We start from the raw sequence: 26269 nt of genomic DNA, 5'->3' as shown, positions 1-26269 counted from the left end.
ACTTCAATTACAAATTTTAAAGTTTCCAATAGCAATTTAACATTTTCTTGGTATGGTACCATTGTGAATGAGTTTACTGTGAACTTTCAGCAAAAATATCCAAGAGGAAGCATAGTAAACGGTACGTAAAGAATATAAACAAAAATAAAAACATTTAACTCTGGAATAGTGGTCTAGCCCTGATACTTTAATATATTTCAAATAGATGTTATTATTACGTTGCAACTATTTGTAAAGCGAAATGTCTGTGCAGGAGAAACGCAATGAAATCATACGCGAGAATATACCACTACTTGTTAAAGCGCTCACCGGTTTCGCGGATGATGATGAAAATTTGCGCAGCTACGAACAAATGGCTTGGTCCATCATACGAAACCATCGCAATCTAAGCACCAACAGCCATGAGGTGCGTAGGCGCATAGAAGGAATACAAGAAAAATTCGCTGTCGATAATAATTTGGAGTATGCTGAACATCTTGGTAGACTATGTGATGAGATCATTCAACATCCGCTCTGTAAAGAGCATTATGAAGTTGATATAGAATGGTCATTACTAGATTTTCTACTATCACTTGCAAACAATCCTACTGGTGCGCTACGTAAAAACAAAGATAAAATTGATAAGCTCTTAAAGGAGCATGAAGAGCTTGTACGTGAAAATAGCACTGAAAATGAGACCGAGTATTGGAAAAAAGTGCTACAGGAAGATATTATACCATTAGAACGCTCTTATAGTAGTTCTTCGGAGTTGAGTGTTAGTACATAGTATAATTTTGGTATGGATTTTTGAAAATTATTTCTAATTTTTTATACTTTTTCCTTAAGTACTGGTCGGATGCAACAATAGATGAGCTTATGGGTTTATATGCAAATTCTGAAGTTAGATCGTCAGATGAGTTTTCTTTCCCTACGCGATCCAACACACCAATACCACCCCGTGGAATGGAAGATATTAAACCACCAGGAAGATGTTTTCCCTGCACTACGTTCGATAGCAAATCGGCAGAAGAACGACTGTTAAATACTGTTCAAAATTCTTGGTGGGAAAAGGGTGTTAGAATAGTGCAGCCGCATATAGAGAGCACAAATAGAGAAGCAAATTTCGCATTAGAATACCATAATCTTCATAAAGCTGCAGGAGGTCAACGTCAGCGTGATCCACCCGAAACAGCTACTGAATATTGTTTATTGCGTGAAATATTCTGGATGTTTCAAGTGCCACAAACCTGCAAATTTTTTCTAATCAATGGTGAAAGCATTAAAGTTAGAAAAAATGTCACACTGACCAGCACAAGATCGGTACGAGGTTCGCATTTTGATTTTGCATGTATTTAAAACTATTTAAAAACTTTTCAGATTGCTCTTTGTTCAATGTTAGAAAGTCACTTTCTTCCTTATATACACATGATGCAGGAGATGCGCAATTTCAGTAAACTCATATACGGTTTAGATGATTTTACACCGCCAAATACATTGGAGCATTATGCAGCTAGCTTGGAGCTACTACTAGAGCCTATCTGGAATGAATTGCTTGCATGTGAAAGAAACTTGCTTATTCAACCCGATTGTGAAATTAACACTGTCATCAGCTTACACAATAAATTGCGACCCACGTTTGCTAAACTTTCCCATCTGCATAACATACATCAACAAGCGGTCTTGAATATACGTCAATTGCCAGCACATATCTCAAGCATGCACTTATTAGCCGCTTTAATTCATTGCAACCGGACTGCGACTACGGCAATTGAGGCGAATCTAGCGATGTCGCTTTTCCTCGCATCAGTAAGAGTGTTCTTAATCATTGCCGACACATGGTGGACTGAAGGCCGCTTGGATGATTGGCATAATGAATTCATAATCGAACGTGTAAATGAATCGGGTCAAAGTATACGTGTGCGCGAATTTTATAAGAATAAAGCTAAGGCATTCTTCGTGTCAACACAAGTTTCAAAAATGATAACTGAAAATAGCTTTTTCCAACTTTTATTGGAACATTCACTCGAAGCTGGTTGCACGTTAAATCTACTCTATGAAATTAGGCGTATTGGCGAATTGCGTAACGCTTGTGATGCCATTGAGGATAAATTATACAACGTTTTCATCGAAGATGTACTGAGACATGTGCGCATTTTGCAGAAACAAATCACCGAGGCAGCAAGAGAGGCCAAAGAGAACGACAGGCTAGACATTGAAAGTGATCATATGTCTAACTATGTCGATGAGGTTGATGAAGTGGGTAGTGAGGAAGATGATGTAAACGAAACAGATGTGCAACATACATCGCAGAACTGTAATGAAGAATTCCAAATACTCAAAAAACTAACAACAAATGATGATTTTCTACTACTGGCTTTCACAATGAATATGGATTTGAACGAGAGTGAGAATGCAGAGGGCGATCAATGCGATACGCCCGCGAAAAAGACAACAAAAAATGAGCAAACAACAGCTTTGAAGATTTTTGAACAATTCCAACAATCGCAAAATATTTTACCTATAGAGGAGGTAGTTTTGAATGCATTGAGTCGTATACTCAAAACGCGTATTGCATTCGCAAACTCGTTCGTAATGCGGTTGTATCGCGAAGAGTTCGATATTTTGAAACATCTGCGGAATATACGTAAAATATATTTACTAGAGGCGAGCGATATAATGCACCAGTTCTACAGTAAACTGTTCAAACAGGTAAGGGAAAGGATTAACGAAATTGTTGAGAAAAACAATTGGAAATAAAATGGGTTAATTTTTACACCCTGAACAGGATATATTAAGTTTGCCACGAAGTTTGTAGCACCCAGATGAAAACATGGGATACTCTATAAAATATATAAATGATCAGCGTGACGAGCCGAATCGATTTGGCCATGTCTGTCTGTCTGTAAATATAGTCCCTCAGTTTTTGAGACACCGGTCTGATATTTTACACACTTTTCTTTCTCCCCAAAAAGATGATTATTTGTCAGAATCAATGGTATTGGATCACTATAGCATATACCTGCCATACAAACTGACCGATTAGAATCAAGCCCTTGCATGGAAAACTTTTTTATTTGACAAGATATCTTTACGAAATTTGATATGAATTATTATACCATAATTTGTGAACTATTTCCCAAGACAACGCTACAATTTCCGAATATATTGTACAGATCGCACCACTATAGCGTATAGCTTTCATAAAAAACTATTCGATCAAAATCAAGATAAAAATCTTTTTATACGAGTAGCCTTTTATACTATAAGAAATACACCTGTGAAGGGTATTATAGCTTCGTGCAACCGAACTTAATGTTTTTTCTTGTATTTTCTGTAAACAGATCGAATCAGGCGAGGGTTGGGCAAATGCGTTTTTACTAACATCTCAACTGGATGACATAATATGTGCTAAATTCCCAGATATGTCTTCATTATTTCGTATTGAGATCTGCTCGACATTTGGAAGTCGCACCGTTAGGGTAAAACAAACAAGCCTGCTATAACCGTTAATTTATTTCAATTTATTCCGCTGTAGGTCCATGAAGCTGTTGAGGAACTTTCCTTGTCATATAATTTAAGCACCGAATTAGCACATATGATAACACCAAAAGATTTAGAAGCATATAATAAAGTATTTCGTTTTCTACTGAAAGTCAAATGGGGCCTAACCACTTTGGAAAATTTACAATTTCCACGTGCGCACAAACGTCGAAGACCCTATGCACCATACGAAATGGCCGATTTGCTGATGCGACGTCTCGAACAGTTACGCTTTTGGATGCTATTCGCGCTACAGAGTCTACACTTTCATTTCATGACACACGTGCTACAAGCAATGGGCGAGCAATTGGATGAAAAGATCGTAAAATGCACGAATCTCAAAGAAATGGTAACGGTACATCGCTCATATATGAATACAGTATGTGAACACTGCTTCTTGGCGGATAATTTCGCCTCGCTGAAAACGGGTGTAGAACAAGTGAGCATAGCACTGTGTTAATTCAGCACAAATTATAACTGTAATTTCTTATGTTTATCGTCATCTTTCAGCTACTGAACCTAACATATATTTTGCGCCTGGAGTGGAACAGTTGTGTGAATTACATTGAAATTAAGCGTAATCCCTGGGCGGCGGTGGATATGAACGAAAGTTCCGAAGAGATTGATTATATTGCACATACGCAGATCGACGCCATAGAGGTTACATACATACGTTGCCATCAGTATATGGCCAAAGAGCTGAACAATGAAGTATACATTGAAAACAACTCATTTCGTAAGTAATCTTACCACCTAATGCGGTTCCTAATTTATACTTATTTTTATTATTTTGTAGTGTTGGGCCTAAGCACTGCTTTCAACACTAGTTTGCCATACTAATAATGTATACATACATATTTTCCAATAATACTCATACATTTGTTAACATTAATATTTAATAAGTTTGTTGAAACCATCGAAATGCGAAAAAATATTATGAATTATTATAAAACAGTGTAGTTGAAAAATTTAATGAAGCTACAACTTAGAGGGCTGTAAACAGGGCAAGGTGTAGTTAACACAGTAAGCGGAGTGAACTAATGTATGTTTGATTGAAAATATAATATAACAACAAAACTACTTTTTTCTATTGAATTCTTATTAATGTACCCTCTGCGTGAAGAGCAATAATTAAATTAATCCTTAAAAATGCAGCTCCTCGCTTGGCTAATGACAGATATCAGGTAATGCGAATCCCATTAGATGGGGATTTTTTTTGTTGTGACAAATCCTCGAATTTCGCTGTCACTGAAGATCTAAAATTAGAAATCAGAAATGAAATTTTTCCATGGATAAACGTATAACTAATAACGGTTAATCGGAAGAGACCTCGATTTATATCCATCTACGAACTGTCTCCTTAGCATCATTCCTCAAGACTAAAAAACCAGCATCAGAAAAAAGCTGGCAGACGGAAAATAAAAATTTTTCACTGCAACAACAACAGTCATTAGTTTCGAATGATCACTTTGTATGGCTGTCATGGTCCGATATCGGCGATACCGACAAATGAGCAACTTCTCAGGGAAAAGGACTTGTGCAAAATTTCAGATCGATATTTCAAAAATTGAGGGGCCAGTTCGCGTACAAGTATATATAGAAAAAGAAACTGACAGATGGACATGGTTATAATTTACATATATATTTTATAGGGTCTCCGACAATTCTTTCTGGGTGTTTCAATTAATAAAAAAGTTCAGGTATACAAAATTATCAGAACTTAGGGGATTAACTGTAAAAAATTATATGGTTTCCTAAAATACCAAATAAGGTAACATCAGTCCATAAGTTTACTGGAGAAAGAAGAAACTACTCATACCGAAACAAAATTGGTATTTTGATTATGACTTATTTAAATCTAGCAGCAGAAGCTTTAAACTTTGCATATATGTATGATGTAGTGAATTCTAATGAATGAAAAACTCAATTTCGAATTTTGTGACGATAAGTTGTTTTGGATCTTAGGTGACATCTGTACATATGTATATTTTCGTTACGATAACGGCACTCTGTGCAATTAAAATTTGTGGATCCCTATAAGCAGCAGAAAAAAAAGTTTTTGCTCAAATTGGCAATTGCTTAGTTTTCTAATGCAGTTGTTTTCAAACAAACAGGTCGCCTTGGTTACATAAATATGTATGTATATACACATGTAAGTGTGTAGGTTTTTCATTGTGGGATTTTTTATTGGCACTCACAAGTGACTGTCAAACGCTTCTGAATAAATATTTAATATGTCCAATATAAAAATGCTTGCAAAATCCAGTGTGGCGGGTAAGTAAAAAGCATAATTTTTTTAAATTCTTTTGAATGTTTTAATATGCTTTTCCAGACATATCCTACAACGCCAATGTTTGGCTACAAGCCGCTATGCTAATCAATGCTTACATGTCACTAATTTGGGGAATAATTTACGGTTGCTATATACTCTATAATGTAAGGAGTGTACATGTGAAATATTTAAGCAAAAAAATGTTATATATAATTTTTTTTTTCAATTTCCATTAAAATTAGTTGTCAGAGATGCAGGACTTCTATGGACGCGCCGTTATATTCGCCTATATACTATCGTTGCTGGCCGAATTTTATCGCTTACGCGCGGGCTATAGAGGCAACTTGGGGGCAGAGGTATGTGAGTGTGTGCTATCTTTTAGAAAGTAGGTTTTTTTTTTTGCAAAATCAAAGCAATTATATTTCAATGATAGATCAGCGAGCTGAGCATCTTTCTTGTGACAACACCGTTAATACAACTACCGCTGCTCGCGTTTCTCTTTCTCGCCGTGCGTGGTGATTGGACGCTCATATATATCATTATAGAGTTAATGTTTTGTTTAATGCTAATTGAATTAATTGCCGGTATGTGGGCATGGCATATTTTTGCGAAACATCAAAATGATTTGCACAAACTGAAGCGACAAATTGCGTTGCAAATGCAAAATGCCAAACAAGAAAGTGCGAATGCTGAGGACACGTCAAATGTGTTATAATTTAAATAAATAAATAATTATTAATTACATGAAATGTAAGTTAATATAATTTTTAAATTTTAATTAATTAAATTAAATTTAATTTAATATAATTTTTAAAATTTTTGTATAATACATATAAATATAAAATTTTATTGATTAAGTAAATAAAATGACATAATAAAGCTTATAATCAATTCAATTTTAATTATAAATATTTTAAGCGAAATTGCATCATTAGTATTACATAATAATCTAATATTTATCAAATGCTCTAAAATACATTAAAAATACATGGTTTGTCAACGTAAAATGCTTAATTGATAAATAACGCATGTACCAATAAATGATAACATAGTGTAAACTGGCCTAAAAAAGTGGTAAATTCATGTGTTGTCATTGCAGCAGCCTCTTTGGATTAACTGGTTCAGTGTTTATAGAATAAAACGTTATAAGAATAAAAAAAATAGGTCTCCGCTGCGCATTTCTCACACCTTCGCATTATCAACGTTGTATTGCTTTAGCAGCGCATCGATGCGATTCAAGTGGCTATGCATTGTCGGTAGAAATTTCTCCAATTCTTGCAGATTCTCGTCGTGCGCCTCGCCTGTACCGATCAGCTGTGAGCGTGTAGGAACCCAGTTGTAGATTATCTACAATGCAAAAAAAACTTACTTTATTGAAAAAGTACTTAAAACCTATTTATTATTAGTATTTTTCCAGCTCACCACAACCGCATCAACCTACTTTTATGGTGCTTTGAACTATGAAACCGTGATAAGGCTTCAGTGTGCGCTCGTATGCATTCTGCAGATGTGTTTTCAGCACCTCCGTCGCTTGCGCGTCGTAGAAGATGTTTTCGAAGAAGATGCAAATTAATTGAAGGCCACGTTTCAACCACAAAAGCGCGTCCGCAGCGAAATTGTTTACTTTTACATTCAAGATGATCATATCCTCAAGGTAGACATATTTGATTTTGTCCATATTATAGACTTTTGTTAATTTCTGTAAAAATTCGAGATTAATTTCAATGTATTAACAGTAAATTAAAAAGTATTCAATACATAACAGTTTTAGTAATTGAAATTGTTATCATTAACATACCGTAATATTGCCGTTCATATCACTTATCACAGGTGTAAATAGTTTGCCGAAGGACTCTGCAAGATATACATATATACATGGGTGGCTGGGTATTTTATTTGCAGGTTCACTCTTTTGTTTTTATCAAATTCACATACATATGTATGTACATAACGATTAAAGCTAACATGCTTTTATTAGCAACAACCATAAGCAACTATAAAAAAATAGCAATAAATGATAACGAGCAACGAACGTGATTCCCTTTCATTACTAATTTCAAAAGTTAATTTTTATGAGAGCTTTGACGTATGTACATATGTATATACAATATATCCAATCTGATTGAAATATTAGATTATTTGTTTAATGTTTATATATGTAGGTATGTATGAGCAGCATGTTTGTAATGCTCCTATACGATTTACATGCAGATTAGGTAAGATTATGTGCAGTCAGTAAAAATAAAAGGCAGAAGCATTAATTAATTAATAATAATATAATTAACCATATTAATTATAATTAAGCGATGATTATGATGATGGTCCGAATTTTACAAGTTGGTTTGCTTTGAATTTTTTATGCTACAAAAAGGAGGTAGTGTAATTTTTGAAAGCCTCGCAATAAAGAAATGTTGAAGGATTTGTAATGCTTAGTTTAAAATAGCTTAAGTCAATTTAAGTTAATACTGATGATTTCAGTTATGCCGTAACCAGTTTGTAAGGCAGGTATATGCTACAGTGATCCGATCTGAACAATATTTTAGGGGATTGTAGTGTTTTCATGGCCAATAAGTTTGGTTAACTTTTGTGAAAATAACTTGTCAAAAAAAAAAGTTTTTCACACAAGGATTTGATTTTGATCGGTCAGTGTGCTATATAATATAGTGTTTCGATATCGGCAGTTCCGGTAAATGAGCAAATGCACGGAGAGAAAACAACGTGTGAAAATTTTCTAATCGACATAACATATGGTAAACTGAGGGACTAATTCATACAGATGAACAGCTTCTAGATCGTCAAGATAACAAATAAAGGCAAGAAACAAAGGCTTCATAAAAATAAAGATCAACGAATTTTTCTCATATAGATATGCCACAATTTTACTATAAATAAAATAACTAAACCGTTAAATAAAGACAAACATGATATCTGGGTGTTGGCGCTATATTCACAAATAGGACAGGACTAGGATTTCGAAAAATTATTTAATATCACTCACGTCAATATGTGCAGATATAAGCTCTCTTATCAGCGATGTGTGATATGTAAATAAACTGCAAACAAAAACCTAAATGCAATAAATCTACAAATATTTATAACATTATTGCCAACCAATAAAATAATACACTTCTACTTGAAGAACTTACCGATCCAAACAGGGTTAGATCGCCGAAATAACAGCCCTTGGCCGGATAAAATCCGGGTCAATTCCGGTATCGCAGAACCGGCTGTTGTGAGAATTGACAAAGAAACGTTGTTGGCAACATACAAGGCAATCGGCCGGCCGGTCCTAAATTATGCAGCCCCAATATGGTCGCCTGGATGCAGTGACACGCAGAAGAAGAAGCTTCAGACCTGTCAGAACACTGCACTCCGGACTATCACGGGATGCCTCTTGATGTCTCCAATCAAACACCTACATAGTGAGGCCCGTATGCTTCCGGTTAAGGAACACAACGAACTCCTCTCCAAGCAGTTTCTGCTGGGGTGTTTTCGTAGAAACCACCCCTGTAGTCGCCTGCTTGTAGCGGAGCCGCCTCCTAGGAACATCAAGAGGTCTTTCCTTGATCACGTCGACGACATTAGACAGTACGCCGACCGGACTTCGGACGCAACGAACTTCAGACAGGCACTGACCGCCATTCACAGTGGAGCCATCAACACCTTCACCGACTCCCTCTCAGTGAATGGCGTATTACGAGTCAAACCACCACCCATAGCAGACGTAGAGCTCGAGTTGCCTCGCGAAACCAGAGTGACCCTCGCTCAACTTCGTTCTGGATACTGTAGCAGGTTAAACTCCTACTTATCCAGAATAGACCCCGACATACCAAACACATGTCCTGCGTGCAATGAGTCTCCGCATGACACTAACCACCTCTTTGCATGCCCAACAAACCCCACTCATCTAACACCCTTCTCCCTATGGTCCGACCCCGTCGAAACAGCTCGATTCCTGGGCCTCCCGTTAGATGACCTCGACGACAACGAATCTGGAATTTATCACCCAAACGGGGACTTGGTAACCGTTACAACAACAACAACAACACTTCTACTTGACAAAAACAAAATTAATGAAAAGCTTAGTGCAAACAATAGTGGTGAATATTGCAGTAAATCTGTCTTTTAACTTCAAATAACTTTTGTGCAAACTAATACGAGAAAAACTTAAGTGCATACACATACATACAATCATGGGTGTTAAACGTTGAAAAATTTCATAGATAGAGAGCAGTAGCCATTAGATCAATCTTAAATAATTATATAGTAAGTATGTATATGTATACACTCTTACACAAATATTTTGCATAAATGCATTTAAATAGCTACATATTCTATTTAACGCTTACTCACCAATAACGGTAACAATTTCTTTTGCAGACTCCAGAAATGCTTCTGTTTCGATTTTATCTTCAGTGGCAGGCGGGAAACCCTTCAATGCTTTAAATTGTATACGTGGAGTTGACATTCTTGCAGCGTTTCTAACTAGTTGGTTATTTTGTTATTCAAAATTTAAACTTTATATATATGTATTTGTGTTATTATTTGCATGTATCCGCGCAATATATTCTTGTTTCGGAAAACCGCGTGCAACTTTCTACATAGACGGGAACGTACAAAAATTGCAAAAATCAAAACGTTCAATTTTGGGTTCGATTTCGCCCTAATATGATTCGACTTTATCTTATCATTTATTTTGTGATAACAACTAACGCTGATAAATGTTCTAGTTAGAATATCCGCTATGTTTGTGTTGCAAACATAACTACAAATAATATACTTGTATACTACTTGTATATCTACAAGTATTTCAAGTAGATTTGTTTATTTTGCATATCTTTTCAACTTTGGAAATTTTCAAGACCAGTCAACGCGTTAAGTTTCTTTTTAAAATAGTTTGAAATTTCTATTTTTCAAAATTTGTTGCCAATTCTTTTTAGAGGCAGCAATGTCAGCTGATGATTAAGTTTTCGTTATTATTGTTTTAGCAGCTTACTAAACTATCAATGATTAAGTCGCGCTTTGTACGTGTTAACACGTTTTTTTTTTTCAAACTGCTAACGTGGCTCGGCCGCAAGCTACTTGCGTGAGTGTGACTTTGACGACGTCAAGGCGACAACTAGCAAACTGCTTGTTAAGCGCTAATACACAATTAACTCGTTTATTTATTTTATCAAGGTTTTCAAAGAAAGTTGGCTCTCTTACTTTTGCGGTTACTTTCGAGTAGCTCCACTTCGGTCAACTATTGTTGTAATTATTGTATATGCATATTTATGTATGTCTTATTATAGCACTGCTTACTATTTTGTTTATATTTATTTTTTGTTGCTTGTGAGTGTTGATATTGTGACTCTGATTACCGAATTGTTTATCATCAATGAATATGTATGTACATACACACATATATGGTACATATATATTTTTTAATCAAAAAACTTTTTTTCGATCTAAATAAATACTAAATTCCTTCAATCCATTTGAGTTCACTTTTAGATTAATTTCTGTGAAATAGTATAAAGTTACAAAAATATAATAGTTTGTGTAGATAAAAGTTTGTACATGATATAAGTTTAAAGAATTACAATATTACAAACATTAATGAGCTATACTTCCGATTAGGTCACGCCACATCGCCAGATTTTCTTTTTCTCTTTTTTTTTTGCAAATGTAAAATATTAAACAATAATTTGGACAAAATTTTACGAAAATTCAAATAAAGTATTTGAGGTACAATACAATATGTACATAATTTTTTTTTTCCTCCAGCTGCGCTTCACAAATGGATTGCGAAACAACATCGGGATATCCTTAGTTCTTTCACAAAGAACTCCCTTCGGCATTAAAATATTGGTATCATATGCTTGTAATAGTATAATGTTTTAATATTGTTGTGAATATTTATCATTGCGATGATGTACAAATATACACATAGGGCCTTTTTGCTAATGGCTTAAAGAACCTCTGTGTAAAATAAAATTGTGAACCTAATCGGAAGTATAGCCCCAAAAAATAGAAATATAATATTTTTAAACTTTTTTAATAAAGTAATTTAGCTCTTTAAGGCATTTAGTACAACATAAAGTATATTTCCAATTATTTTATTCAAAATTTCACTGAAATATTTACATATATGTACTTACATTTTTGAAACACAGTGCACACTTAAAAACATTTAATATTAATTGTATAAAACAATTTTAATGCTCACACAACCGCTTTGTTGTGCCCGACCGTGTTAACACAAACAAATAATGATTCTCTCCGAGTGCTTTGAGTGCTTCCTTTGGCAAATAGAACTTATAAATTTGGCTACACTCTTTGTTTGACTGCGGTTCATACCAGTATTTCACTAAACTGTTATCAATACTACGCACCTCCATCAGACAGAGTGGATTCTCGTGTCCTTCAGTAATCACACAGTTATTACCGGCATCATAGGTTATGAGAGCATCATCTGTATTCTTATCAGCATCATAGCCGTTTGAATTTCCAAACCATTTATTATATGCTAAAATAATTGCACAATTTCGCGTAAAATAAAATGCGTCATTTGTCTTTTGTTCGTGATACTTTTCCAAAAAAGTGCTTGTGGCACGTTTGAGTTGTGTGAAACGTGGGCGCGCAGTGATTTCAGTACGCAATTCTGGCAGCGGCCGCTCTATGACTCTTTCCGGCAGATGCTCGGTCAAATTGTCTATCGTAAAAACGCGATTAATATAATCGAAACCATTGCCCATCACACCATCTTTAGTATGACCCAAGTCAAAGGTGTGTCCAATTTCATGCACTACAGCACCTAAAGTAGTTGCATAAACACCGCCATATGTACGCCGATAGTTGCTATCGTCTGGTAATTGTGTCAGATCAACCAACTTGTTGCTGCCAAAACATGCGTTGATTTCGTTAAAGCACTTTGGCCATGCATATAAATAGGCCGCGCCAAAAAGCGCTAGACCACCACCACCTAATGCTGCGTGACCCTTCAAATGTTTACGTATATTTGAGTAAGAAAAATCTCCTGTGGCTGCTACGGCTGCACCATCATATATTGTACAACCAATGAATGCCACAAACTTCAATTTATTCTCACTACCCCAAGTTGACGAGTTAAGTATTTCTTTTGCAAAATTTTGCCACAAACTTTCTTCAGACTGCTCCCAAGCTTCTTCACATGTTAAGCGGGATTCAAATACTTTACAATCGCTGTTCAATATAAAAGTTATTCTACCGTAACCAGCAGACCGCAACTGTTCGGCATATACAGACTGCACCAAACGTAGATTCAAATTGATTTTTTCACAATTTTCATGCACTTGCTCCGCCACCAAAGGCTTCTGATTTACACATGTGATGTACAATGCTTGCAGGCGATAATTGTTTTTGCTGTAAGAAATAGATTCATACAGGATCTTGCATTGATACACAATATTGCAGTAGCTAAAATTTAATATGAGTGGTATTTGTGTGTAGACTGTCTCGAGTTCATGCTGACCGAAATCACAGAGTAGTTTGAACTGACCGGTTCTGGAAATTTTTGACCGCATCTGCAACTCCCAAGTTGCGTCTAGAACGCTAGCGTCGTGCCTAACTCGTAATAAAATTTGTTGCTCTGTACACTTTTTGGCCTGCCGCTGCTGACGAATGTGCCCCTTGATTAATAGTACCGTGTGCTTTATAATTTCGCCGTTCTCTAGATTATCTAGTTCTATCTTATGTACACATTCATCGCTAATCATTGCACTATCAATTAGAAACTAGTTAAGGTCAATACACTGATAACATTTGAGTTATTTACTGATAACAGACGCTTTTAACTACCGTGGCCGTAGTCAGCTGAGAAGTGAAAGGAAAATAAGAATTGCAGCAATCAGCTGTTTTTGTAGTACATAGTGCTGCTTTGGTAATAAATAAAAAATACAATGGTGTTGTCCACAAATGCATACGCAGCTATTTCCTAACATTTGTAACACATATCCATATATGTACATACATATGTATGTATGTAATACATTCTTCCACAATCATTGATGGTGCGGGAATTGGAACTTCAGAATTATAAAGCATGACAACACATCATCTATATACTATACATATACGTAAATATGTGTATACTATAGATTCATATGCATTAAGCGTATGTGATAAAAACTAAGTGGCCATTAGGGCTTAGCATGTTCCCCCGAATCATTTTTTGCTTTTTATTAATATATTTCATTACTCAAAGGCTTGCTAAAGAGATAAGATGCTAAAGCAAGAATTTTAATAATAGCTCAAACAGGTTTTTTATACAAACACAGCTTTATCGATTGGCATAATTATGTAATGAAGCTTATAGCGGACTTTCGACTAATGCCGGTTCATTGACCTAAATAAATCAACATATTTTTTGTTGAAAACACACATCGTTTTTTATTCCCACGTTTACTGTTTTAAAACACATGAACACTTAGTATGAGTACAAAAACAGTTATATTATTACACGATATATATAATATAACCTAAAAATAACAGCCTGAGCTTTTTACCTATTTTCTAAATCTTTATACCAATAACTTTCTAACTATCTGAGTGCAGGCGGAGTGTGGCTCTTTCGATATTTCATCAATTTTTCCATGTACTCATCATGGTTTTTAAGCGTGGCTAGTAATCCCTGATCATTCACTGGTGAACCTTCTGGCCCATAATCAATCAGCTCGTCGTTAAGATTCGTCATAACTCCGCCAAGTGCATTTAAAATAGCATCTCCCGCGCAAATATCCCATTTTTTTATCTTCGTGGAATGTAAATACGCCGTAGCATTGTTGGATAATACTTGTAGAACTTTATAACCAGCGCCGGCAGCCGTTAAGATCTCTGACCCTTCACCAAAAACATTGCGTGTTAAATCTTTTACGCTACCTGCGTGAGAACGTGATACCGTTATAAGTGGTTTTGAAGTGTCTGGATTAACAGGGTGTATGGATGCTAAATATTCAGACATTGAATGATCCACCCAAGCCCACGCAGTTTGTCCTATAAACGGACTGTGTATAACGCCGATAATAGGCTTTCCTCTCACTGCTACACACACCATGGTCGTGACGTATTGATAAAGTTTTTCTGTACAAATTTTCATTAATACATGATTTGTCCAAAATGAATACACTAGCTTTAAATATTTATACCTGTAAATTCTTGAGTTGCATCTAGAGGATCAATCCATACTGTGACATCTTTTATATCAACCAATTCATTGGGCAAGTTGGCTGTTTCGTGCAGTACTGTTGGATCTAAATCGAAAGTATTTACATCGCTGCAGCTTTCTTTGTCTTCCTCAGAGTATATTTTAACTCGGGGAAAAATTCGATGTATCCCTTCTTTCATAACACAATGAGAACGTTCATCCGCATCCGTAAATGGGTCGTTTGCACCCTCGTCTGTTTTACCTTTACTACGTTCTCTTAAATTTCGCGATTGAGCTACGTCCAGGACTTCCAAGCCACCTCGTTGTGCTGCCTGTATCGCACCAATCAGTAGCTTGCGTAAATTCACCTTATTTTGATTACGTAGCAAACCATAGACAGCAGGCCGTTCGTCCTCATGGAAATTTACGAAATACACTATAATAAGTGTTATCGTGATGAGGACAATGGAAGCGGGCACTCGATGAATATGTATCGTGCGCCCCATTTTTTCTCTGCGTTTCGTATAGCTCATAGAAAAATCCAATAAACTCTATATTAGAAACCTACATCCACAGTTGTCGTAGATAGGAAAGCTTATTTGATGTCGTGTCCAAGCCAAACTACACTAACTACTATCAAACAAAAACAAATAAAATCAACAATTGAACAGTAAACAAACTGGAGCGTCATCTGACGTTACAAATTCTGACAAGTTCATCGAAGTTGGCAATGCCACTTAGCAGATGTCATAGTCGATTGTAAATGTTCGCAGAAGAAGAAGCACAATATTAGCTGAGGATTTGACACGTCAATTGTATTTCCACAATACATGTTTTCTTGAAAATTATAAAATCAAATAGAATTTGTGTAATCTAAACAATATTTCAGTGTTTTCAATATTTGTGCACGAATTTTACAAATCATATCCATTTGAATTTATTCTTCAAATAAGTGCAGAAAAAATCATTAGATAAATTTGTGTAACAAACATGGCGTTGGCCGAGGGACCTTGCTATACAATCATCAACTCGCCGGACATCGAGGTACCAAACGAGATGCAACTTAAACAAGACCTCGAAAAGGGAGATACCAATATGAAAATCGAGACTTTGAAAAAAGTTATACAAATGTTGTTGAACGGGGAACGTTTATCTGGTCTGATAATGACTATCATCAGATTCGTGCTTCCGGTACAGAATCATCAAATCAAAAAACTATTACTCATCTTCTGGGAGATAGTGCCGAAAACTTCAGCAGATGGCAAACTTTTGCAAGAAATGATATTGGTGTGTGATGCATACCGCAAAGACTTGCAACATCCCAATGAATTTCTACGCGGCTCAACTCTACGTTTCCTGTGTAAACTAAAGGAGCCTGAGCTTTTAGAGCCACTTATGCCAGCCATACGTGCTTGTCTTGAACATCGTCATTCTTACGTGCGACGAAATTCAGTTTTGGCTATTTTCACCATATACAAAAATTTTGATTGGTTAGTGCCAGACGGTCCAGAGTTGATTGCTAATTTCTTGGAAACTCAACAGGATATGTCTTGCAAACGAAATGCCTTTTTGATGCTCTTGCATGCTGATCAAGAACGTGCACTCAACTATCTGGCATCTTGCATTGACCAAGTAAACAACTTTGGTGATATTCTACAATTGGTGATCGTGGAGCTCATCTATAAAGTTTGTCACGCTAATCCCGCAGAACGTTCACGGTTTATACGTTGCATTTACAACCTGCTTAATTCATCATCAAATGCCGTGCGTTATGAAGCGGCTGGCACACTTATTACACTATCCTCTGCACCAACCGCTATACGTGCCGCAGCCAGTTGTTATATTGAGTTGATTGTTGGTGATAGCGATAACAATGTCAAACTTATTGTGTTAGATCGTTTAATTGCTATGAAAGAAAATGAAAATATGGAGAAAGTAATGCAAGATTTAGTCATGGATATACTACGTGTACTGGCAGCACCAGATATTGAAGTGCGTCGTAAGACATTGGCACTTGCCATGGATTTAGTATCATCACGCAATATTGAGGAAATGGTGCTGGTACTCAAGAAAGAAGTTTCTAAAACCCATAATGTTGAGCATGAAGACACTGGCAAATATCGCCAATTGCTTGTACGAACATTACACTCGTGCTCCATTAAATTCCCTGATGTGGCCGCAAATGTAATACCCGTGTTGGTTGAATTCCTTTCCGATACAAATGAATTCGCTGCAGCTGATGTGTTAATTTTTATACGTGAGGCTATACAAAAATTCCCTTCACTACGCGCCCTTATTATCGAGCGTTTAATAGAAGCATTCCCACAAATAAAGTCGTCGAAAATACATCGTGCCGCAGTCTGGATATTGGGTGAATACGTAGACAACAAAGAGCAGATACTTGAGGTAACCGAAACCATAATACAGACTTTGGGAGAAATACCGATGGTTGAAGCGGAGCAAAAACGTTTAGCTGGTGAGCAAACCGATGAGGGACAGAAAGCCACTGAAACCAACACGGCTTCTGCGGGCAATAAAGTCACATCCGATGGTACATATGCTACCCAAAGTGCATTCAGTTTGGCGCCGTAAGTTGTGTTTTCTTTTACCAAATAAATAATCAATTATTTCTGATTTAAAAATTCTATTTTTTTACTATCGCAGTGTCGCAAAGAAAGAGAAACGACCACCACTACGCCAGTATTTAATGGATGGTGACTTCTTCATTGGAGCTGCGCTCTCAGCCACTCTTACCAAATTAGCACTACGATATGCCGAGTTGGAGGATGATGTGGTTAGTAATTGTTTAACTAACATTATCTAACTTGCCACTACAAAACACACTATTCTCTTGCAGCGTCAACAAAATCGATTGACTACACAAGTTATGCTCATTATGAGTTCCATATTGCATCTTGGAAAATCCGGTTTCCCTACCAAACCCATCACCAATGATGACATAGATCGCATCTTCATTTGTTTGCGCACACTGAGTGAACGCACCAAAGAGGCCGTCGAAGTATTCCAACATTATTGCCGCGACGCACTTGGCAAAATGCTGGATGCCCAACATGAAGAGGATCAACGCATTTTAAAAGAGAAACAACGTGCTGCTGCCAAGGTACAGCCGGACGATCCCGTTGCATTTGCTCAACTATCTAATGGGCGTGACAATCAATTAGGCGAAAACGTGTTCGAAACTAGTTTGAATCAAGCGTTGGCCGGCACAAAATCGACAAATTTGAGCGACATCACTTCGCCAAATAACAAACTCAATAAGGTAACACAATTGACCGGCTTCTCTGATCCAGTCTACGCTGAGGCTTATGTAAATGTCAACCAATACGACATCGTCTTGGATGTATTGATTGTTAATCAAACAAGTAAGTACAAAAATTGGTTTAAAAACAAAAGTCGCTCATAAGAAATCTCTTAAAACACAGACGATACTCTACAAAACTGTACACTCGAATTGGCAACATTGGGTGATTTGAAATTGGTTGAACGACCACATCCTGTTGTATTGGCGCCTCATGATTTCTGCAACATCAAGGCAAATGTGAAAGTTTCGTCTACAGAGAATGGCATAATTTTCGGAAATATCGGTGAGCAGAATTTTAGTTTAGTTAGTTTTAGTGCGTTTGCTTGAGATTACTAATTATCTATGTTTGCAGTATATGACACGAGCATCAATACAAATGTTGTTGTGCTGAACACCATACACATTGACATTATGGATTATATAATTCCCGCATCGTGCACTGACACCGAGTTCAGACAGATGTGGCAAGATTTCGAGTGGGAAAATAAGGTGCGCATTTTTCTTTTTTATATTTTGCCTTCTTCAATAATTGATGTATTTTATGTAATTTCATTAGGTAACGGTAAACACCACATTCACCGATTTGCATGAATATTTGAAGCATTTGTTGAAAAGCACCAACATGAAATGTTTGACTCCGGAGAAGGCTCTCAGCGGCCAATGCGGATTTATGGCTGCAAATATGTATGCGAAGTGAGTAGTTAACAAAGTCAATGAAACTTATAGAAATCAGTGCAATCAATATTAATTATATTTAAGATCAATCTTTGGTGAAAACGCTCTGGCAAATTTAAGCATCGAAAAACCCGTGGACGATCCCGATTCCAAGGTCACCGGTCATATACGCATACGCGCTAAAAGCCAGGTATTATTAAATGTAGCAAATACAATTAATGCTTAAACGAAATAATTGCACTTTCAGGGCATGGCACTAAGCTTAGGTGATAAAATCAGTTCGTCACAGAAACAGTCAGTGCAGGCCGCTTAAATGCTCACAGACATGTAAAATTGTTCTTATTTAAGTATGAAGTCTTAATGTATTAAATGTACCCGTTTACGAAATTCATCATTTCAATCTTAGTGAGTTACTGTATGGGTGACTCTCGTTTTCTTATTGTTTAATTATATTTGATTTCTTTGTGTTGTTTGAAATTGCAGATATTCGCACACAAAGTACATTATACGTTAATATGTGCGTAAAACCTTTTATTTGTTAGTATATCATTGCTATAAATATTTTTAAAAAGCTTATAATTCCAGCTATTTAATAGAATAAAAAGCAACGCTTTACTTTATGTACGAGAAATATAATATATAAATATATACTGGATACAACATACGCTGATTAAAAATATATGTATGAAATTCAAATTTAGATAGAAAAGGAGTAATTTTGTTGGAACAATTATGCTTGACTTGTAATTAGCATATGTGGAAATGTTTTAAAGAAGAAAGAAGAAATGCGTCGGGGTTTACAACTATAGTTATAACTTACCCTGCATGCCATCTATAGGTATCAACGCTACCAAGGTGCCCTCCCGTTATTCACATCACCTTATTGAGTATCGGCTCATAAAACATGGTTTAATGGAAACTTGTGATCTACTTTGCGAAGTTATTTCGTTAACAGTGTTCATTTTTTGGGAATTTATGCGCAAGGAATTAAAACAATCAGATCAAATGCCCATTTCGTGCATAAGTGACTAGGATTTATCGTTAAATGTCGAAACAAAAATAAATTTTATCCAAATGCCTCTTTTCGCCACTACTGTAAACAATCTGTTACAATATTTTCATGATTCAAAGACTGAAAGCAACTCTGCTTAAACAGCTGTGTGATGGCATAGAAAAACATTTAAAATGTATGCGATCACTTAATTCCATGGTGTAAAAAACAACACCAAGAAATGGCTCCAACTGGCAGTTTCTTACTTGGGGAAAGTGGAGCAGTTGGTTTTCAATTACGGGTGCAGCAACTATTTAATATCAATAATTAAGTGTGAAGTAAATTGTTTAAAATAAATATATATTTGTACTTTGAAAATGTTTGTTGAAACATGCATTGCACCTGTGAACATAGCACTAATCAAATATTGTAAGTTAACTTTCACTTTTGATTGCACGTTTATGTACATACACAAGTACTTAACAGTTTTTAAATATGACTTTGCTTGAAGGGGGAAAGCGACATGAGGAACTCATATTACCCATCAACGACTCGCTCAGTGTGACCCTTAACACCGACGAGGTAGTTCCAATTTGAATATTTGTTTATGTAAATTATTAAAAAACAATTCCTTTTTGTAATGGAAATTTATGTTAGATGTGCGCTAAGACAACAGCAGCTGCTTCAGCTTCCTTTAAAGATAACGTCATGTGGTTGAATGGCGAAATGGTACCATTTGAGCAGAACGCACGGTTAATACGTTGTGTGAAGGAATGTAAGTTTATTTTTTAAAAATTCTACCCATCAAATTTTTTAAATTTAAAGTTCTTAGTACAAAAAATTGCAATTGCTAAAGGAAAACTGAAGTTCCCCATAGTGTGGAAACTACACATAGCATCGCGCAATAATTTTCCCACTGCTGCGGGTTTGGCGTCAAGCGCAGCTGGTTACGCTTGTCTAGTATATACACTTGCGCAACTGTATGGCGTGGAAAATGAAGAATTAACGGCGATTGCTCGCCAAGGTAGTGGTTCTGCATGTCGCAGCTTACATGGCGGTTTTGTACGCTGGCATATGGGTATACGTAATGATGGTAGTGACTCAGTAGGATTTCCCATTGTACCTGCAGAACATTGGCAGGACTTTCATATTCTCATATTGGTGGTAAACGATTCACGTAAGAAAACAAGCTCGACTAACGGTATGAAACGAGCTGTAGAAACATCAGATTTGTTAACATATCGTGCGCAACATTGCGTACCACAGCGTATAGCGGCAGTGATCGATGCAATCAAAAACCATGACTTCCCTAAGTTGGCAGAAATTACTATGCGCGATTCGAATCAATTTCATGCAATTGCATTAGACACATTTCCACCATGTATATATATGAATGATGTTTCACATGCAATTGTCGAATTTGTTCACGCTTTTAACAAAGAAACAGGCGAAGTAAAGTTGGCTTATACTTTTGATGCCGGACCAAATGCTTGCCTATTTCTTTTGGAAAAAGATGTAAGTGCTGCATTGGCAGCAATACAAACCAGTTTTCCAAATGATGAGGGAGAGAGTGCAGAATATGTTAAGGGCATACCTATAAGGCGTAAACCCAAAGAGGTGCGTCCAAATTTATTTGAATTTATGCAGAATAATATTTATTTGTAATAAATATATGTACATATACATATATATTTTTTTATAGGTCGACGCCTTCTACAATAATAGTACTTTACATAAAAATGACAAAAATCTCCTTAAATATATAATTCATACAAGAATTGGTACAGGACCACAACGTCTCGATGAAAGCAAAAGTCTTTTGAATATCGGTAATGGCTTTCCACTTGAAAATTAAGAAAAAACCGCCTTTGGGATATATTTATTTAAGTCATAAGCAGAAAAAGGTAAACATTGTGATCGAAGAGAAATTGTTCAATAAATATTTTTTTACATGTGTATATCAATAATAATAATAATAAACGGTACGGTATATTAAATATTAGTTATATCGTAAAGCTGTTTGCTTTTTAAGCTTTAACGTCACGTGGACTACGAAAAGAGTTTGCTTTGGAAAATTAATAATTTATACATAAGAGTGATTTTTTAAATTATTGAAACGATTTTCTTTTCTTATTTATAAATTATTTACAACTAATCGAAAGAGATAGAAGTTAAGTAAAATAATAAACAGGGAAATTTATAAATCGTTTCGGCAACTCTATTACCAGCTATCTTATCACCCCATTCGTTTTTTGCCATTTTTGTTTTTATTTGCTAATCGTACCTCAATTACGTTTGTCAGCTGATTAAGGCCACCAGATCAAAAACTGATTTGTTCAGGTGTGGAAATTATGAGATTTTTAGTTTTTAGTGCCTAAATTACCTTATGTAAAAATTCTGAAAAAATATCAAGCGAGTGAGGTTAATTAGACACTTTATAATGCATTGTATTTTGACTATATTATTCATGTGTAATATTTTGTGGAATAAAAAGAATAAAGTTATTTTTATATTCGTGATGGTATGGCAACGGTCACAATATTTTCACACATGCACACAAACGTGAGCTTAAAAACTTATTCGTTCGTGTCATTATTTAGTTGAACAGGAAGAAAACGGAAAATATTTCTTTTCTTGATCATAGATCTTTTATAGGGGCGGAGTTCGTAATAAAAAGTGGAAAATTACTTAAAAATTTATTGTGTTTTACTTTGGTAGGAGAAGTACTAAAGGATGTGCCATTGGTAAAGAGTAAAAAAGTGTTAAACAAAATAATATTGTAAGAAAATCAGAAGTTTTACAAAATGACGAGTTAGCTAGCTAGTGACGACGAAGGCAAATGTCAGCGCTAGCGTTAACACAAATGGCTAGCTAGCCAGCGTTGGCGTACAAATGACAATAGCATTGGCAGTGGCAGTGGCAGCAGCGTGTGATTTGTGTTGTTTAATTATTGCCTAGCCGCTTGTATAATGATACAAGCTGCAACGATGCCATACAATGGAACAGCCAAAAAAGAAACATTAAATAATTGAAGGTATATGTGTGCGGTGTATGCGAATCATTGGAGAATGTGAATGATCTACAAGCAAACAGTGGTCAAAGTGTACATATTAAAAAAAGGAAATATCCAAACCAAAGCAAGAATGCATTTTTAACAGATTCCAGACAGCTGTCTTTCAAAATGTATACAATACGGAAAATCTAGATATTGATTGGGTGATAGCATTTAAAAAAAAAGCTTAAAAGTGATAATGTATTGTATTTTACGGCTAATCTGTTTTATTACTTATAACAATACATCCACACCCATCTACGCTAAAATCGTAGAGCTATATAGAAATTCAAGTAAATTTTTAGTTTGGGTACCATAAAGAAGGGGTCCGCGAAAATTACAATTTTTTTTAAATCGTCTTATTTTGACGCGAAAGTGACAAATCCGTGAGCGGAAAGTGAAATTTTTTTAATAAATAACATATTCAATTAACTTAGTTGTAATTACACTGTACACATCGAAATATATCCAAACAAGGATTTAAGTTCTTTTGAAAAAAAAAAAACAATTGTTTTTCAAAATGACTTCGCAAACCCATACCAAATTGGCCGCCTTCTGCTGTGTTTCAAAAAAATAGCCTTGGTCAATCCAACACCGGGGTGTTCATCATTCATTCGCGTCAAACTCCTTTCTGGACCAGCTGCCTTCGGCCGCGCTTCAAAAAATAACACAGGTCGGTCCAACACCGGGGTGTCCATAGTTCTTTTGGGTCGGCTTTAGAATAACGTCCCAGGCTTTCGGGGATAAAATGGGTATGTGCGGATAGAGGAGATCCTCCAGTTCAAGAATATATATAGATATAGCCGCGGGAAACTTATAGTTTTCGAGATATTTACGTTTAATGTTGAAAATTTCAACTATTTAAAGTACGTATTTTTGCGATTTAAAATGAATTATACACTTATATTTTTCACTTTTATATCCACTAACACTTGACTAATTCGTTTTTAGAAATTTTTTTTATATTAGATGCTGCAAAAATAGCTTTATTTCAATATTTAAATCATTCTTCAATTTTATTAATTTTGACAATAACAAAATGGTTGTGAATGTCAAAACATCAGTGTTGCCTTACTAATATATTTTGTAAACGAAGAAAAATAAAATAAACAGAGAGATTGTACCCTAGATACAGGAAACAACGCAAAAAGGAGTTCTGCGCAAAAAAACCTTGATACACCCCAGTGTTGGACCGACCAGGGTTATTTTTTTAAGCGCGGCCGAAGGCCGCCAACGCAAAAAAGTTCTGCGCGAAAAATATTTTGATACACCCCGGTGTTGGACCAACCAGGGTTATTTTTTTTGAAGCTCGGCCGAAGGCCGCCAACGCAAAAAGAAGTTGTACAAGAAAAAAGTAATATTGTCATAGAGGGTATAACATCATACTTAACATCAATGCTTTGTAATAGTTAATTTCTCTAGGTTTTGGATTCCTGTATTTGGGGTATTATCTGTTTTAATTTCTTTCAGTTCAATTACAAAAGATGTCGATAAGGTAACACTGGTTATTTGAAATTTTGCAACCCTTTTGTTATTGTCAGAATTAATAGAATTTAACAATAATTTAATTATTGAATTAAACTATTTTTGCACTATATATTATAAAATAAATGTGTATAACTCATTCGAAATGGGAAAAATGCGTACTTTAAATAGTCGAAATTTTGACCTTTAAACCCAAAATATCTCGAAAACTATAAGTTTCCCGCGGTTATATCTATATATATTCTTGATCTGGAGGATCTCCTCTATCCGCCCATAAATAAATAAAGCTATTTTTGCAGCATCTAATATAAAAAAAAATTTCTAAAAGAATTAGTCAAGTGTTAGTGGATATAAAAGTGAAAAATATAAGTGTATAATTCATTTCAAATCGCAAAAATACGTACTTTAAATAGTTGAAATTTTCAACTTTAAACTCAAATATCTCGAAAACTATAAATTTCCCGCGGCTATATCTATATATATTCTTGATCTGGAGGATCTCCTCTATCCGCCCATACCCATTTTATCCCCGAAAGCCTGGGACGTTATACTAAAGTTTTCCCGGGCTAAGTTCGGATGTAACCGAACATTTTATACTCTCGCAAAGTCAAATGGTATACTCGTTTGAGATTTCTTTGTGGATTGACTGATATTTTCGGTAGAAGGTCAACTATAGGCACTGGGGTCCACATATTTAGTACTTAGGGGCTTGAACAGTTTTGGTTCGATTTAGACAATTTTTGGTCACAAGGTGGGTGGCATACTTTAAATGTATTATTCACGCAAAGTTTTACCCCGATATAATCATTGTTGCTTGATATGCATAGTGGAAAGTGAAAGAATCAGATGGAATTGAAAATGGTGTTATATGGGAAATAAGCGTGGTTGTAGTCCGATTTCGCCCATTTTCGCACTACTTAGAAATATGAAAAGAACGTTATGCACCAAATTTCGGAGAGATAAAATTTAATGTCTCTGGCGTGTCTAGTGCTTGGTTTATCGCGGTTTTGGTATTTTTAAACAGTACCGTTATAAGGAGTGTGGGCGGGCTTGTCACCCGATTTCACCCATTGTCACACCGTCAATAGAGGAGCTAAAAACATTTGCTCCCAGTGAATTTGGTTATTATAGCTTTAGTGGGTTAGGAGATATGCACATTAAACTTATTAGGGGCGGGACCACGCCCACTTAAAAAAAATTTAACTGCAGATGCCCCTCCCTAATGTGATCCTTTGTACCAAATAACAGTCTTGTATCTTATTGCGGAGCTTAGTTTTGGCAATTTATTTGTTTTTGATTAAATGCTTTTTGTGGGCATAGCAGGGGTCCGATTATGCCCATCTGCAATACCAACCGTCTTACGGTACCAGGAAATAGGTGTACCAAGTTCCATGAAGATATCTCAAGTTTTACTTAAGTTACAGCTTGCACGGACGGACGGACAGACAGTCAGCCGGATTTCAACTCGTCTCTTCATCCTGATCATTTATATATATATAACCCTATATCTAACTCGATTAGTTTTAGGTGATACAAACAACCGTTATTATACTTTGTAGCAACAAGTTGCGAGAGTATAAAAATCGACTTTCCGCTCACTGATTTGTCATCTTCGCGTCAAAATAAGACGATGTAAAAAAAAAAAACAGAATTATAATTTTCACGGCTTCCTTCGTTGGGGGACCTAAACTATACATTTACCGAAATTAAAGCTTTTTACTGCTTTTCTAAAAGAAAATACAATTGCGCATAGTCTGACTTGGAGGCGGCAAGAATAGTTATAATTTAAT

At 35.7% G+C, this 26269-nt stretch overlaps 8 protein-coding genes across 15 annotated transcripts in view; 5 read left to right on the top strand and 3 right to left on the bottom strand.

Moving 5' to 3' along the window:
* Positions 1 to 31: 31 nt before the first annotated feature.
* On the top strand, positions 32 to 4599 carry Grip128 (gamma-tubulin complex component 5). 2 transcript variants are annotated; one of them, XM_014243691.3, is made up of 8 exons: positions 32 to 121; positions 206 to 754; positions 826 to 1299; positions 1357 to 2688; positions 3321 to 3458; positions 3515 to 3958; positions 4030 to 4255; positions 4316 to 4599. In XM_014243691.3, exons 2-8 carry the CDS (start codon positions 242 to 244, stop codon positions 4357 to 4359), a joined length of 3171 nt encoding a protein of 1056 aa, XP_014099166.3. In that variant the 5' UTR covers positions 32 to 121; positions 206 to 241; the 3' UTR covers positions 4360 to 4599. The 2 variants fall into 2 exon arrangements, with proteins under 2 accessions (XP_014099166.3, XP_014099165.3); XM_014243690.3 differs by lacking the exon at positions 32 to 121 and having other exon boundaries at positions 128 to 754.
* Positions 4600 to 4696: 97 nt separating this feature from the next.
* On the top strand, positions 4697 to 6678 carry LOC106624024 (transmembrane protein 17). Its single transcript, XM_014243683.3, has 4 exons — positions 4697 to 5793; positions 5852 to 5955; positions 6034 to 6147; positions 6225 to 6678. The coding sequence occupies exons 1-4, from the start codon at positions 5754 to 5756 to the stop codon at positions 6504 to 6506; spliced, it is 540 nt and encodes a 179-aa protein (XP_014099158.2). The 5' UTR covers positions 4697 to 5753; the 3' UTR covers positions 6507 to 6678.
* Positions 6667 to 10281, bottom strand: LOC106624027 (glycolipid transfer protein). Its single transcript, XM_036371705.2, has 4 exons — positions 10145 to 10281; positions 7590 to 7645; positions 7233 to 7490; positions 6667 to 7138 (listed from the first exon to the last, which is right to left on the bottom strand). The coding sequence occupies exons 1-4, from the start codon at positions 10257 to 10259 to the stop codon at positions 6974 to 6976; spliced, it is 594 nt and encodes a 197-aa protein (XP_036227598.2). The 5' UTR covers positions 10260 to 10281; the 3' UTR covers positions 6667 to 6973.
* Positions 10282 to 11195: 914 nt separating this feature from the next.
* On the bottom strand, positions 11196 to 13644 carry LOC138855622 (uncharacterized). The gene is made up of 2 exons (XM_070110717.1): positions 11932 to 13644; positions 11196 to 11292 (listed from the first exon to the last, which is right to left on the bottom strand). Exon 1 carries the CDS (start codon positions 13525 to 13527, stop codon positions 11989 to 11991), a length of 1539 nt encoding a protein of 512 aa, XP_069966818.1. The 5' UTR covers positions 13528 to 13644; the 3' UTR covers positions 11196 to 11292; positions 11932 to 11988.
* Positions 13645 to 14173: 529 nt separating this feature from the next.
* LOC106624031 (putative inositol monophosphatase 3) lies at positions 14174 to 15609 on the bottom strand. Its single transcript, XM_014243689.3, has 2 exons — positions 14956 to 15609; positions 14174 to 14890 (listed from the first exon to the last, which is right to left on the bottom strand). Exons 1-2 carry the CDS (start codon positions 15485 to 15487, stop codon positions 14352 to 14354), a joined length of 1071 nt encoding a protein of 356 aa, XP_014099164.1. The 5' UTR covers positions 15488 to 15609; the 3' UTR covers positions 14174 to 14351.
* Positions 15610 to 15731: 122 nt separating this feature from the next.
* Positions 15732 to 19338, top strand: betaCOP (coatomer subunit beta). Its single transcript, XM_014243687.3, has 8 exons — positions 15732 to 17542; positions 17619 to 17748; positions 17812 to 18337; positions 18398 to 18559; positions 18629 to 18765; positions 18833 to 18969; positions 19036 to 19141; positions 19199 to 19338. The coding sequence occupies exons 1-8, from the start codon at positions 15945 to 15947 to the stop codon at positions 19262 to 19264; spliced, it is 2862 nt and encodes a 953-aa protein (XP_014099162.1). The 5' UTR covers positions 15732 to 15944; the 3' UTR covers positions 19265 to 19338.
* Positions 19339 to 20125: 787 nt separating this feature from the next.
* Mvd (mevalonate diphosphate decarboxylase) lies at positions 20126 to 21948 on the top strand. Its single transcript, XM_014243688.3, has 5 exons — positions 20126 to 20371; positions 20454 to 20524; positions 20600 to 20717; positions 20775 to 21559; positions 21645 to 21948. Exons 1-5 carry the CDS (start codon positions 20320 to 20322, stop codon positions 21795 to 21797), a joined length of 1179 nt encoding a protein of 392 aa, XP_014099163.1. The 5' UTR covers positions 20126 to 20319; the 3' UTR covers positions 21798 to 21948.
* Positions 21949 to 22044: 96 nt separating this feature from the next.
* Stim (stromal interaction molecule) overlaps positions 22045 to 26269 on the top strand; it is a 38311-nt gene continuing 34086 nt past the window's right edge. For 6 of the 7 annotated variants that reach the window (XM_070110715.1, XM_070110714.1, XM_036371691.2 and 3 more), the window contains exon 1: positions 22045 to 22686. The gene's annotated coding sequence lies outside the window, so the exon portion shown is untranslated. Of the gene's footprint in view, positions 22687 to 22736; positions 22977 to 26269 lie in introns of those variants that run through there. The other variant, XM_070110713.1, reaches the window with a different exon arrangement.

This window comes from Bactrocera oleae, chromosome 5 (assembly GCF_042242935.1).
Source record: "Bactrocera oleae isolate idBacOlea1 chromosome 5, idBacOlea1, whole genome shotgun sequence".
NCBI lineage: Eukaryota > Metazoa > Arthropoda > Insecta > Diptera > Tephritidae > Bactrocera > Bactrocera oleae.
Note: the sequence above shows the minus strand (reverse complement) of the source record. Positions and strands in the feature narration are given on the sequence as shown.